The sequence below is a fragment of the Astyanax mexicanus genome, chromosome 4 (genome assembly GCF_023375975.1).
Source record: "Astyanax mexicanus isolate ESR-SI-001 chromosome 4, AstMex3_surface, whole genome shotgun sequence".
NCBI lineage: Eukaryota > Metazoa > Chordata > Actinopteri > Characiformes > Acestrorhamphidae > Astyanax > Astyanax mexicanus.
In genome coordinates this window covers 27,055,210-27,069,972 of record NC_064411.1, presented here as the reverse complement: position 1 = coordinate 27,069,972, position 14,763 = coordinate 27,055,210, and the positions used below count along the sequence as shown (strand labels likewise).

Genomic DNA, 14,763 nt, shown 5'->3' with positions numbered 1-14,763 from the left:
TTTGAATTTGTGAACATTGTATTATGGGACATGGGTCTGTAAGACTATGAGATGTGGGACTATAGAACACAGGCCTATGGGACTATTATAAGAGACATGGGATTGTGGGTCTATGACCAAGGAAAAGTGGGTTAATGGTAATAAATGTAATGGGATTATGAGTTAGATCTAAGTGACATGGGACTGTGGGTCTGAGGCATAGGAACAGGGATCTGTGAGTTTATGGGACTATAGGACATGGGTATATGGGGCTATGAGTCAGATCCAAGGCACATGGGATTGTGGGTCTATTAGATCTAGGAATGTGGGTTTATGGGAGTATGGGGCATAGATTTAAGGGACATGAGACTGTAAGAACATGGGTCTATGGGATTACAGGATTTAAGGACGAGACTATGAAACATGGGTCTATGGGATATGAGACTAAAGGACATGTGATTATGGAACATGGGCCTATGAGACATAGATATAAAGGACATGGGTCTTTGGTTATATGGGTCTGTGAGACATGGGAACATGGCTATATGGGATTATGAGACTATGGAACATGGGTTTATAGAACTGTTAGACATAGATCTAAGGGACTTGGGTCTTTGGGTATATGGGTCTATGAAACATGGGAACATGGCTATATGGGTTTATGGGGCTATGCAACATGGGCTTATAGAACTGTGAGACATATTGCCATGTTGAGGATTTCCATTTAACCTCTTTGTCTTGCTGTGCTGTGATTGGTTGGTTGAGTTTTTGCATTTTGCATGCTGTTTTTGTGTGTTATATTTGTTTGTAATGGTTTTTCTATGTTTTTTTATGGTATTGCTATTTGATTTACTCTTGTAAGCCAAAACATTAAGACCACCTGCCTTACTAATTAAGGTTAGTATAGGTCCCAATTAACAGTGCTTATAGTAATACACATTGTTAAATGATTCAATAATGTCTCATCCAATCATTAATTAACATTTGTTAAGACTTTAATAAACATTACTATACTTTAATGCTTAAGATGCTATTTTGTAAATAATAGTACATTGAGACATTAGTTAAAACAATTGTGATAATTACTAGTGCATCTCAAAAAATCAGAATATCATTAAAAAGTTACTTTATTTCAGTAATTCAGTTGAAAATGTGAAACTTATGTATTAAACACAGAGTGATCTATTTTAAGCGTTTATTTTTTTTATTGTTTTTGATTACGGCTTACAGCCAATGAAAACCTAAAAATCAGTGTCTCAGAAAATTTGAATATTATATAAGACCAATTGGTACTTTTGGTTACAGTGTGGGCAGTGTGCCAAATCCTGCTGGAAAATGAAATCTGCATCTCTATAAAAGTTGTCAGCAGAGGGAAGCATGAAGTGCTGTAAGATTTTGTGGGAAAACAAAACTGCACTGACTTTAGACTTGATAATAAAACACAGTGGATCAACACCAGCAGATGATCAGCATGTCTCTCCAAACCATCACTGATAGTGGAAACTTCACACTAGAGCTCAAGCAGCTTGGGGCGTGTCCCTAGTATTTACAAGCATAATTTTACCTCTACAGATCACAAGGGCGGCTGAGATAACCTTCATTTACTCTCTAATTAAACACGTTGATCAACAAACTGATTGAGAAAATGTCCCCTAGTGTTCCTGTAATGTCCCCTTATTGTAAAGTCTTATCCTTTTATGTTCATGTTTATGAACTCTGCTTGCTAACAAAGATATAATGGCAAAAATTGAGGTCAGCAAATATTGTTAAGGTCATGTCCACATATTGTATTGATAAATCAATAATATAATAATCCTGACAGGCCTAATTAGATCCATTACCTTCTGTTAGCTGAAAGCAGGAGCCTTACTGCATTAGACTCATCTTTCTACTTCATCTCAAATCATTCTCCCCTTTTCTTATTTATGAGGTTAGACTATGTGCTTGTGTGAGGCTGAGAGTGGTCTTAATGTTTGGGCTCATTAGAGAGTGCATTAGTAGTTGTTTTTCTGAATGTTGTCTGTGTTTCTCTCTCTCTCAGTGATATAGTGAAGCTGGTGGAGGTGTCTAACGATGGAGGGCCGCTGGGTATTCATGTCGTGCCTTTCAGTGGCCGTGACCGAAGGTAATTGCTCTGTGTGTTTGTGTGTGTGTGTGTGTATTAGGGGTGAGCGATATGGCTCTAAAATAATATCATAATATTTCATGGTATTTTAATACTGAATTAAAAAAAAAATAATTTATTAGAATATCATAATTCTAATAATAATTCACTCCAAATATCTCTATATATCCAGGATTAAATTAAAATAAATGATACTGGACAAATATAATCTGTCTCTAGTAGATATATAATGTTGAAAAGAGAACAGTGGGATTTTTTTCTTTTGCTAAAAAACATTAAAAAAGTAAGTAAAGTACCCTGTAAAAAAGTAGTACCCTGATGTGATAATTAGGGGTGGGTGATATGGCACCATATTTCAGGGTATTATATCGCACACGATATTGAAAAACGTTGGCGATATTATCGTGTTCGATTCGATATGGGACAGCCCTAGTGTGCATCACTCTGTCCATGTCTGTTTCTGAATTCTACAACTACAATCCTGCCAAGACATGGCCGTCCACCCAAACTCACAGATTGAGCCTATTGGAGGCTAAAAAAAAGTCTTGAGACTGGGAAAGAGATTCTAGTGCCTTCCAGCAAGACAATAACCCTAAATATACAGCCAGAGCTACAGTGGAATGTTATAAATTAAAGAATATTAATGTGTTAGAATGATCCAGTCTTAAATCACATTGTGCTTCTGTGGAGAGACATGAAAATTTCTGTTCACAGATGCTCTCCATCCAACCTGGCTGAGCTTGAGCTGTTTTGTAAAGAAGAATGAGCAAAAATCTCAGTCTACCTGCACAAAGCTGGTAGAAAAAAAACTAAAAAACGTCTTTAAACGGAAAGTGTAGTGGCAAGTAAAAGGGCACCAAGGAAGGCAATTAGTCAGCTTTGTTTATTTATTTATTTAAATTTGACTACCCTATTAAATATGGTATTTAATGGAATTTAGTCTGTTAGTGTACGTTTAATTTACCATATTTCTATCATTTCTATATAAGATGCACTTAAATTAACTTAACTTTAAAAAAAAAACGTCAGTGCGCCTTATAATCCGTTGCTCAGGTATTAAAGAGCAGTAAACACTCTGCTGAAGTACAGAGTTATACAGGAGTTTCTAATTGCGCTAGCTCTTTCGCCGTTCAGAGGCGAGTATATGAGCCTGTACCCTGTTGCTAACCCAGGCTAAGACTGCTGGAGCAACATTAGCATTAGCTGATAACCGTGCTAAGCGCTAGCACCTTTGCCGTTCAGAGGTGAATAATATCAGCCTGTATCCTGCTGTTAACCACGGCTAGCACTGCTGGAGCAGCATTAGCATTACCTGCTAACTGTGCTAAGCGCTAGCTGCAGTCTGCGTGTTTACCGTGTAAAAACAATCACCCTGTCTTACAAGCACACTCAGGGGTCCTCAGTGTAGCACTGTTGGGTGGCATTTACTAGCGCAAACCATGGCTAGTGCTAGCAGTTAGCGACTAATGCTAATTCTAATGCTGCACTCAGCCTTAGTGGAAATCTAAGTTTAATGTAGATAATCAAAAGAGCTTTACTCACCCAAATAAACAGTTTTCCGGAGAGAAATCTGTGCAGATTAACATCCAGAATTATAGTTTTGTCTACTTAGAACATTTCAGCTTTGAAATTTAGTGTATAATTAAGCAAAAGCTTATTTTATATTATGTTTATCATCTTTAATACTTAGACTATATTTAAAGAATAATTTTAGGACTGTGATGGTTTAACCAAGCATAAAAAGCTACTTTTCCTCTAAATATCAGCAGTTGTGAGGCAGTTTTGACCCTTTCTTTATGTTAGTTTCAGTGTATTTATGGCCGTGCGGGACTATTTACTCTCAGTGCTGTAGATTAAATTGCATTCAAATGAGCTGCGTTATAAACTAAACAGCCGGGTCCAGTGAAGCAGAGCGGAGCTGACTGTGTGTTTAAAGAGCGGGCGAGTTAGCGCTGGCTAAAGTCATCTCGCTGAAAGCTTTTTTATATATGTGTAGAGTTCTCATTTCCTCCCGTTGTTCAGCGAGAGGGGGCTGTACTGTAAGACTATAAGATGATAAAAGTTCTAAAGAGATGTAGAAATGTATTCCTGCAGTAGATGGGTTAATGACGGGGGTGTTTTATAGCCCTGCTGTACTTACACTTTCATTCACTTCAGTCTCTGGGAGGTTATTACTGCGTTCAGGAGATGGTTTATGGCCCGGGCTGCCGGGGGCTCAGGCTGGGCTTATGGAGATTGATGGGAATGAAGTCCGGAACTCTGAGAAGCTGCGGATCTCAGATCATTTTATTGTAATCATCATAATGACAGTTCCAAGTGATGGTTTTAATAAGGGCATTAACAATTACTTAGTAAACTAGTTACATTTAACTGTTAGTTTGTTTGGAGATATTTTAGCCTGTTAGTCAACATAATCGAATATAAAAAAAAGCTCAATCCTACAGTGGTGTGGGAAAGTATTTGCCCCCCACATGGTGGTGGTAGTGTGTGTGATGGTCTGGGGCTGCTGGATAATTTGCTGTAATAGATGGAAGCAGGAATTCTGCTGTTTGTCAGACAATCCTGAAGGAGAAAATCCGTCCATCAGTTCATGACCTCAAGCTCAGGTGTACTTGGGTTCTGCAGCAGGACAATGACCCAAAACACACAAACCTCTGAATAAGTTCACCTCTGAATGGGTTATAAAAACTAAATAAAGGTTTTGGAGGGTCTAGTTAAAGTGTGATTAAGATAATGTGGATGATCTTAAACAGGATGTTTATCCTGGAAATCCTCCAATGTGTCTGAATTAAAACAATTCTGTAAAGAAGAGTAGAACGAATTTGAACGAATTATCAAGTTTAGGGGGCAAAGACTTTTTCACACAGGGCTAGATTGATTTGGATATTTTTATCCCCTTAATTCTAAATTCTAAATAAAAAATATTGTAATTGTAAAATAATGTAAAGAAAAGTTCACATTCATAAAGAGTTTCAGAAATCAATATTTGGTGCAATAACCCTGGGTTTTATTCATAATTTTTTTATGCATCTTGGCATTTTCTCCTCCACCAGTCTTACACACTGCTTTTGGATAACTTTATGCCTTTACTTCTAGTGCAAAAATTCAAGCAGTTCAGTTTGGTTTGATGGCTTGTGATCATCCATCTTCCTCTTGATTATATTCCAGAGCTTTTCTTTTTGGTAAAATCAAAATCCAACTGGTCGTTTTAAAGTCGCCTCTTATTTTTTTCCCCAGAGCTGTATACATATACATATTGCCTGTACATAGATGGCAGTTTAAAAAATACAGAGTGTGCAAGAAGATAGCTGTATGTCTATGATGTCTATGACAAGAACATACTTACAAAAAAATGCAGTTTAAAAACATTGTGCAACAAACCAGTGTATCTGTCTAATGCGTTAGACATGCATTAGTTTAGAATGTTCTGTGTTATCTTTTCATCTATAAATTCCATCAAATTCATCAGTTCAACAGAAAAAGGAGGGAAAAAAACTGTAGTAAGTGCCGATTCTGATTGGACTGTAATGTTAGTCTGACTTCGTGTGGAAGTCCATGAAAAAAATAAAATTGAAAAAGTAATTTTGGAGCCTTTTTTTTGTTTGTCCATGAAATGAAACTGAAAGTGTGCGTGTGTGTGTTTCAGGACGCTGGGTCTGTTGGTGAAGAGGTTGGAGCGTGGAGGGAAGGCACAGCAGCATGCTCTGTTTCAGGAGAATGACTGCATCATTCGCATCAACAACGGTGATCTGTGCAACGTCCGCTTCGAACAGTAAGACTCCACTGCCCCCATAACCCCTATAACCCTTTAAAGGTCTCATTCCACTAAAATCCACTTTTTCTTCTTCTTTGTGAAATACTGTAGGTCTCACTGAGTTGTAGATGATGCTACACATGAAACTGTTCTTCACCCTTCACTGTCTGAAGTAGAACGTAAAAGAAAATCCTCAGAAATACGAGTTGATCAGAGATACGTTAGGGTGTCGACGTCAGCCAGTGACTTCATGACCTGGCCCACCTCGGCTCAGGACTGCCCACAGACGGGGCTGAACCCAGGCTACAGCATTAGGAACTATAGCTAAGGAGGAGCTAACAGTTCTGTTTACAGCTTCTGTTTACAGAGCTAGTTAGAGTTAGCCATCTTGTGTAGTAACCATAGGTTTATATCGGATCTCCGCGTTTTACCGACACCCTAAATATACACTAGGGAAGCACAATTTGACAATGCAGCTCAACTCGACAGAACACCGGTCAAAGCGGGTGCCGTTTAAGTTATATTTTATGATATAGAGCGGACTCTGGGGCTTCGACATGGTGAAACCTCCCAAACACTCAATCACCAAGTCTGAGGTAAGAGTTTAATGAAAAAAAATGATGGAATGAGACCTTTAAGAGAGAGATATGTGAGCTTTAGATTAGAGATTTAATCCATATTACAGCCTAAATATAAGGTAATCTACCTTTTGAACTTTAAATGTCTCATTCCATCATTTTTGAATAAATTTAAAAAATGTCTAGTTGTGGTGTCTAGTATAAAGGAATGCCATGTGAGCTGTTTTTTGTGGGGGAAAAAAAGTGCTCCATTGATCTTATATAAAGCAGTTTTAGTCCAGTGGAGGAGTGTACGGGGGAAAAAAGATAGGATTTCGGCTCCTGCTCATGAATATTCATACATGCAAACATATATCGCCTCTGATTGGCTAACAGCACTGCGGCACCAGGAGACAGTAAGACAAACAAATAAACATTTTAAAATAAAGACAATTTTACACTAATAACAGTCTTTGCAATGTCATATATTACTTTACAACATGTGTAATGCCCTGCTAAATGCAGTTCAGCCACTGACCTAGTGTTAGAGTCTCTGTAAAACGCAAAATCCACCGGAGATCCTTTTTAAACCTACAGTTACAGTTGTGGTCAAAAGTTTACATACACTTGTAAAAAAACATAATGTTATGGCTGTCTTGAGTTTTCAATAAGTTCTACAACTCTTATTTTTCTGTGATAGAGTGATCGGAACACATACATGTTTGTCACAAAAAACAGTCATAAAATTTGGTTCTTTCATAAATTTATTATGGGTCTGCTGAAAATGTCACCAAATCTGCTGGGTCAAAAATATACATACAGCAACAAAATTTGTCAATTTTGGTGATGTAGCGAGTTGTGTCAATCAAATTAGCTTCATGTCATGGCCTCTTCACTTCTTGTAAGTGATTCTGATTGACTACAGCTGTTGACTTCTCATGAGCCCATTTAAATAGGGCTCATTTGACCCAGTGATTAGACTCAGCTACAAAAGCTACAATGGGAAAGTCAAAGGAACTCAGTGTGGATCTGAAAAAGCGAATTATTGACTTGAACAAGTCAGGGAAGTCACTTGGAGCCATTTCAAAGCAGCTACAGGTCCCAAGAGCAACTGTGCAGACAATTATACGCAAGTATAAAGTGCATGGAACAGTTGTGTCACTGCCACGATCAGGAAGAAAACGCAAGCTATCACATGCTGCCGAGAGGAGATTGGTCAGGATGGTCAAGAGTCAACCAAGAATCACCAAGAAGCAGGTCTGCAAGGATTTGGAAGCTGATGGAACACAGGTGTCAGTCTCCACAGTCAAGCGTGTTTTACATCGCCATGGACTGAGAGGCTGCCGTGCAAGAAAGAAGCCCTTGCTCCAGAAAAGGCACCTTAAGACTCGGCTGAAGTTTGCTGCTGATCACATGGACAAAGATAAAACCTTCTGGAGGAAAGTTCTCTGGTCAGACGAAACAAAAATTGAGCTGTTTGGCCACAACACCCAGCAATATGTTTGGAGGAGAAAAGGTGAGGCCTTTAATCCCAGGAACACCATGCCTACTGTCAAGCATGGTGGTGGTAGTATTATGCTCTGGGGATGTTTTGCTGCCAGTGGAACTGGTTCTTTGCAGAAAGTAAATGGGATAATGAAGAAGGAGGATTACCTCCAAATTCTGCAGGAAAACTTAAAACCATCAGCCCGAAGGTTGGGTCTTGGGCGCAGTTGGGTGTTCCAACAAGACAATGACCCAAAACACACATCAAAAGTGGTAAAGGAATGGCTAAACCAGGCTAGAATTAAGGTTTTAGAATGGCCTTCCCAAAGTCCTGACTTAAACCCCATTGAGAACATGTGGACAGTGCTAAAGAAACGGGTTCATGCAAGAAAACCATCACATTTAGCTGAACTGCACCAATTCTGTCAAGAAGAGTGGTCAAACATTCGACCTGAAGCTTGCCAGGAGCTTGTGGATGGCTACCAAAAGCGCCTAGTTGCCGTGAAAATGGCCAAGGGACATGTAACCAAATACTAATGTTGCTGTATGTATATTTTTGACCCAGCAGATTTGGTGACATTTTCAGCAGACCCATAATAAATTTATGAAAGAACCAAATTTTATGACTGTTTTTTGTGACAAACATGTATGTGTTCCGATCACTCTATCACAGAAAAATAAGAGTTGTAGAACTTATTGAAAACTCAAGACAGGCATAACATTATGTTTTTTTACAAGTGTATGTAAACTTTTGACCACAACTGTACCTACACACAGATGGGTAGTCAAGGTAGCAGAAAGTAAAAATTTACACCAGGGTGGATTTTTACTTTTAACTAGTGTAAAAAGAACTGTTATAAAAATATATCTACCTATTTCAATTGTACTTTGCTCATGGTGTTCCATAGACAAATTCTAAACATTAGTTCCTTAGCTCTGAATTACTGGGAATATAGATAAAGTATATAAACACTGATGTGTTATTCGCACAAATAATACAGGAACGAGCTGCCATGCTGTTCCTAGAGCTGTTAGTTCCTATCTGATGAGACGCTGATGAGCTCTGTCTGTAGGCATCCTGAGCCAATTCACAGGTTGACGTAGACGCTCGTTTTTCTGAAATTTTTTTCTGAACTTTTGTTAGCTACTGCAGGCAATGAATGTTGAGGAACAGTTTCATATGCAGCGTCACATACAACTCAGAGAGACCTACTGTATTTCACAAACAACAGGAAAAAGTATTTTTTAGCAGAAAAAAGGGAACTTTTACATTTTCATTACTAATTTTCTCCTTTGTCTCTTTATTAAGTATAAATTCTTATATTTTGTTATTTTTCTCTCAGAGCTCAGAACATGTTCCGGCAGGCGATGCGTTCTCCTCTGATACTCTTCCACGTGGTTCCGTCAGCGAGGAGAGCGGAATATGAGCAAATCTCCCACAACGATCAAAACCCCGCCTTCAACCACACCAACCCCGGCCGCCTCAGCCCCAACTCTCTCACCGCCGAGCCAATCAGCACCCCTGCTCTCGACTCCGCCTCCCAGAGGATTCCACAGCCCAGGCCCAACCCACGGAATGATCCTATACACCATCCCGCCGGCCCCATGGGCAAACCCCCCTTAGGTCAGATCTCCTCCCCTCAGCGGTCTGTAAGCTCCACCCCCACGCCGGGTTTCAGTAAGCGGTTCGGGCGGAGACTCGGGATCCAGCTGAAGAAAGGTACGAGTCGAATTATACCAACCCATAAATCCATAAATATTTGTATACCCACCACACTTTAAAGAACCTCTAAACACTAAACCATATTTGAATCATTAATATCTAAAATGTGTTTTTTTTTTAATTAATGAAACATACCAGTTCTGCTTAAATGAAAAAAAAAGAAGCATTTCCTACCTTAAACAAAAATAACCTTTTAAGAGCAGCGCCTTCTCAGGCTCAACTGTGCTATAGGTGTGGATGATGTGTTTGCGTACTTTGGTAATACTCCCGTCCTCTGCTGACGTCCAACCATCTGCTTCTCCCCTCTATTCGAGAGAGGCACACTGCTGCTGCTCCAGCTCAGCCAATCAGCTCTTTCTCCTGTCCTGCCTCTAAACCCATACATCACCCAGTGCGTCTCCCAAACTACCCCTCCCATTTTTTTGCATTTTTCAAATTTGAGCTGAGGGTGTAGTCAGCTAAAATTATGGGGTTTAGTGTCTCTTTAAAATGCTTGGCCAGACACTATAATTATATTGTACTTATCATACAATATATGGATGTAACCTCAATCAATTTTATTCATATAGATATAGATTATATTTTTTATATATTATATTTGCCTTAGGCTAAAAACCCTGATAACACAAATGTAGCAGAATGTCTGTTTAGGTTTTGGGGTGGGACAACAGACATACACCTGGCCCCAGAAACAAATTAAAGTCTTGGTTGAAATCTCAGTGTGAATTTACTTAATTAAATTATTATTATTATTTTTTTTAACATTTACATTGTGTGTTGACTGACTGGGAAATCAATCCATAGTCTACCACTGAGAAGGTGGCAGTGTTGCTCACTATACCACAATAGCAGCACAATAAAGGTGTTTTTATGCCTGTATTTTGCTTCTTTTTTGGGGCCAATCAGTTAACCAGCAGCAGAGGCAATATTAGTTAATAGCTATAGTAATTGTCTGGGTAATAAATCAGGTTAAACTGCACCTGAACAGTCATTTAGCTCAAACATGCAGAGTATATGTAATAACTGGATTGGATCAACTCCTTAACTCTTCTCGGAAAGCCTTTCCACTAGGTTTAGGAGTGTGTTTATGTTTTTTTTGTTTACCATTATTCCAGAAATGCATTTGTTAGGTCAGGGACTGATGTTGTGAGTCGTGTGGCTGCGAGCAGTGAATGTAGCACAGACCACGTGTGTAAACAGCATGGAGCAGCAGAGACTGTGTTTGTTCATAGCTGTGGTAATTAGTGTTATCAGACTAATATATCAGATTAGCTCAAATAAAAGGATAAAAGTATATTTGATAGCTGGGTTGGATCGAGACTGGATCACGTTCTCACCACAAGTGAATCACTCTAGAGTTCGTTTGGGACTGGACAGAGAACACCCGAGTGTGATTACTGTTTTTACACCTGCTCAATTGAACCGCATTAAAGGTACAAACTAACCACAGTCTTTTTTAAAGCGCTGAAAAACAGATGAACAGAAATCGGTGAGAAGGTGCGAGAGAGTCCCTCCCTCCCTGAGCCGCTGTGGTGTGAGTGTGGAGTGTAGAGTGTGGAGGGCGTGAGACAGTGATGTGTGGTGAAACGCTGAATCCTTTAGAAGTCTGAGTGAAATGGTTGAAACGTGGAGGTAAAGGTCGCAGTTTCTGACGGAGTGAGTGTATGATTTCTTAGACTCTCTGGATGCCGCTAAAGGTTAGAGTATTGTTGATGGTGTGGAAATGTCAGGGTGCTGTGATCCCCCGTGGCTCGTTGGATTCTCGGGCGTTTTAAGTCGCTGTTTTGGAAGAAAGATTGAGTGAAATGTCAGCTGGTCTGCTGGGAGACAGATAGCAGCCCCGCTCGCCGTCATGCCTTTTCCTCAAGCGCTGACGGGGTGTGTGCTGCATTTCACTCTACTACACTGCTTTAATCTTACTTACAGAGGTTCAGAGTTCTTCTGCAGTAAATATATAACATATAATATGAAATTACAACCAAAAACACTGTTTTATTAACAGAAATGACACACATTCTTCTCTGTTTGTTTTTGGACAATGAGAGCTTTTCTAGTTTTGCCTCTTTACACCACTAAAATGATATTATAATATATATATTATATTAATATATAACATAACCCTTTACAATAACAATACATTAATTAACAGTACTTACAACATAATTTTTAATAATTTAATATCTAACTAATTATTAGGACATTATTAATTAAAGTTTTGTAACTGATCTCTCAATTACCATATTTTGTGCAATATAAGGCACACTTAAAATTCTTTAATTTTCCCCAAAAATTGTCAGTTCACTTTATAATCTAATGCGCCTTATGCTCCTTAATTGTAGTTATACAGTTATACAGGAGTTTCAGTTTAGTTCTCCAGCACTGAAACTGGAGCAGTGTTAGTATTAGCCGCTAAGTGCTAGCTCTTTCATCGCTCAGAGGTGAGTATTATTAGACTGTAGCCTGCTTCTAACCCTGGCTAGCACTGCTGGAGAAACATTAGCAATAGCTGTTAACCATGCTAAGCGCTAGCTTTTTCACTGTTTAGAGGTAAATATATAGGTGAATATATCTGCCTGTAGTCTGTGCGTTTAATGTATTAAAAACAGCTACGTGGGACGAACCGCTGGCTAATATCACTCTGGCTTACCAGAACACTCAGGGTTCCTCAGTGTAGCGCTGTTGGGCGGCATTTACCAGCGCTAATGATAATGCTGCTGCACCCAGCCTTAGTGGAAATCTGGACATCTAAGCTTACTGTAAATAAACAGAAGCACTTTACTCACACAAATAAACAGAATTATAATTTTTAAGAATTACATTTTTGTTTGCTCAACTTAGCTTTAGGAAAACATGGCGACACCCCTGTTCCTTACTTGCAACACCATAGCAGCCACCTGGGATACCATAGCAACCACCTTGCCACACTAGTATCCACTTAATGGTCACATTGCAACCACTTAGCATCACCTTCATTAATTGTTAGTTATTAATTGTTGCAGTCCTACTTGTATCACAGCAGCACTTATTCATTAGCTTCATAGCTACCACCTGACATACCATATCAACCATGCAGGATTGCATTAACACCAGGTTAACATTAATAAGTGTTGCTGCATTGAGGTAATGGAATAATGTCATGTAAACTAATGGTGCAGTAAATCAGTAAATTACCCATATTGGTTTTTATGCACAGTCACACAACTGCACCGTCACTTTTTTGATGGCTTCGCGTGTGTGTGTGTGTGTGTTCATGCGTATCAGTGCGTCTGTGTGTGTCTGTGCAATATCCACCCTACTGTGAGTGAGGGGGTGGGGTGTGAATTGATTGACAGCTGTTGGCATGAAGCTTGGCACCTCCGAGCAGACAGGTGGCACAGCGGGCACAGGGGGCACGGCGGGTTTGCTAAGCAGCGGTGTGTGTTACCATGGCGCGTGTTTTGAGGTGGTGGTGTGTCGAGTGTGAGGTGTGTAACAGAAAGATAGTTGCTCCATATGGCTGTCTGATCTCATCAGTGTGTTTCAGTGTAGTCCCTGAAGTGAAGACACACACACACACACACACACATATGCATGCATGCTCCAAAGACATACACACATAAAAACGGAATATGAATGCTCACATGCACACATTTATCACATATATGCACATCTATCACTCACACACACACACACACACACACTTCAGAGTGGTGCCAGCTGAGCTGATATGACAGTGTGTCCTCTGTGTTTTGGCTCCTGCTATTAATCGGGCTCTGACTGCTCCCTACCTGGAGAACAGGTGTGAGATTACCTCAGCCAGACACACACACACACACACACACACTATTCCCCAGATGTCAGACTTGATTTTAGTATCATATTTAATGCAATAGAAATGTTTCATCATTTCTGTCTATTTTTATATTTGGATCCCTCCTGAAGGAATTCATACTTGGAAGGAATTGAGTAAAACAGTGTATTAGGGATGCACTGAATATTTGGCAACTAAAATTATTTAGCTGACAATGGCAAAAACAACACAATAGAAAAGCAAATCATTTATTAATGACAAGGGCAGTGTTTTCTTTAACATTGGCATGTTATAATATCATTACGATTAGAATAGCACTGCTGAGGTACATGCATGATTAGAGTAGATAAACAAAAGTCTCTAAAGTTTTGGGGATCATCAGGATGTTTGTAGGTAAATGTGAGACGGGTCAATGTGTTGTTTTTGGTCAGCAGTGTTTTTATCTTGAATTCTCCCATGGAGACCATTTAGAGTAGCACTGCTAAGGTAAATTGGTGATTAGAAAACCATTGCTGAGGCGAATGTATGATTAGAATTGCACTGCTGAGGTAAATCCATGATTAGAATAGCATTGCTGAAGTAAATGTATGATTAGAATTGTAGGGCTTTGGGTAAATGTGTAATTAGAATAGCACTGCTGGGGTAAACGTATGATTAGAAAAAAACATTGCTGAGGTAAATGTTTGGCTAGAATAGCACTGCCGAGGTAAATTCATGATTAGAATATCACTACTGAGGTAAATGTATGATTAGAGCAGCGCTGTTGAGGTAAATTTATAATTGGAAAACCATTGCTGATGTACATTTTAATTAGGATTGCATTGCTGGGGTAAGTGTATGATTTAGAAAAACACTGCTGAGATAAATGTATGTTTAGAATTGCACTGCTGAGGTACATTTATCATTAGAATATCACTGCTGAGGTAGATTTATAATTATAATTGGAATTTATAATTTATAATTAGAATTGCAATGCTGAGGTAAATGTATGATTGGAATGGCACTTCTGTGGTACATGTATGATTAAAATGGCATTTCTGTAGTAACTCTATAACAAGAATAGTGCTTCTATTATACTTCAGAATAGCTAAATTCTGACAAAAAGTGCACTGCTAAGGAAAATGTATGATTAAAGAAGCACTGCTGAGGTAAATTTCTGACAAAAGGTGCACTGCTGAGGTAAATGTTTGGCAAGTTAAATGAAGGCTATGAAAATTTTTTTCGATATTCAGCCTTTTAATTGAGATACGCTTTCTGCCAGAAAACAAAAGGCTTATTCTCAATCACTATTGGGATTTGGGAAACAGTGTGAGAATGAGAATGCCTCATAACTTATCATTATGGGATGGT

General features: G+C 39.0%; 1 protein-coding gene across 2 annotated transcripts in view; it reads left to right on the top strand.

Annotated features, from left to right (window-relative positions):
* pard3ab (par-3 family cell polarity regulator alpha, b) overlaps positions 1 to 14,763 on the top strand; it is a 228,054-nt gene that overhangs the window by 97,530 nt on the left and 115,761 nt on the right. For both annotated transcript variants that reach the window (XM_049478959.1, XM_049478958.1), the window contains exons 7-9: positions 2,021 to 2,104; positions 5,751 to 5,876; positions 9,244 to 9,620. In XM_049478959.1, the coding sequence (XP_049334916.1) occupies positions 2,021 to 2,104; positions 5,751 to 5,876; positions 9,244 to 9,620 (587 nt within the window). The remainder of the gene's footprint in view (positions 1 to 2,020; positions 2,105 to 5,750; positions 5,877 to 9,243; positions 9,621 to 14,763) is intronic.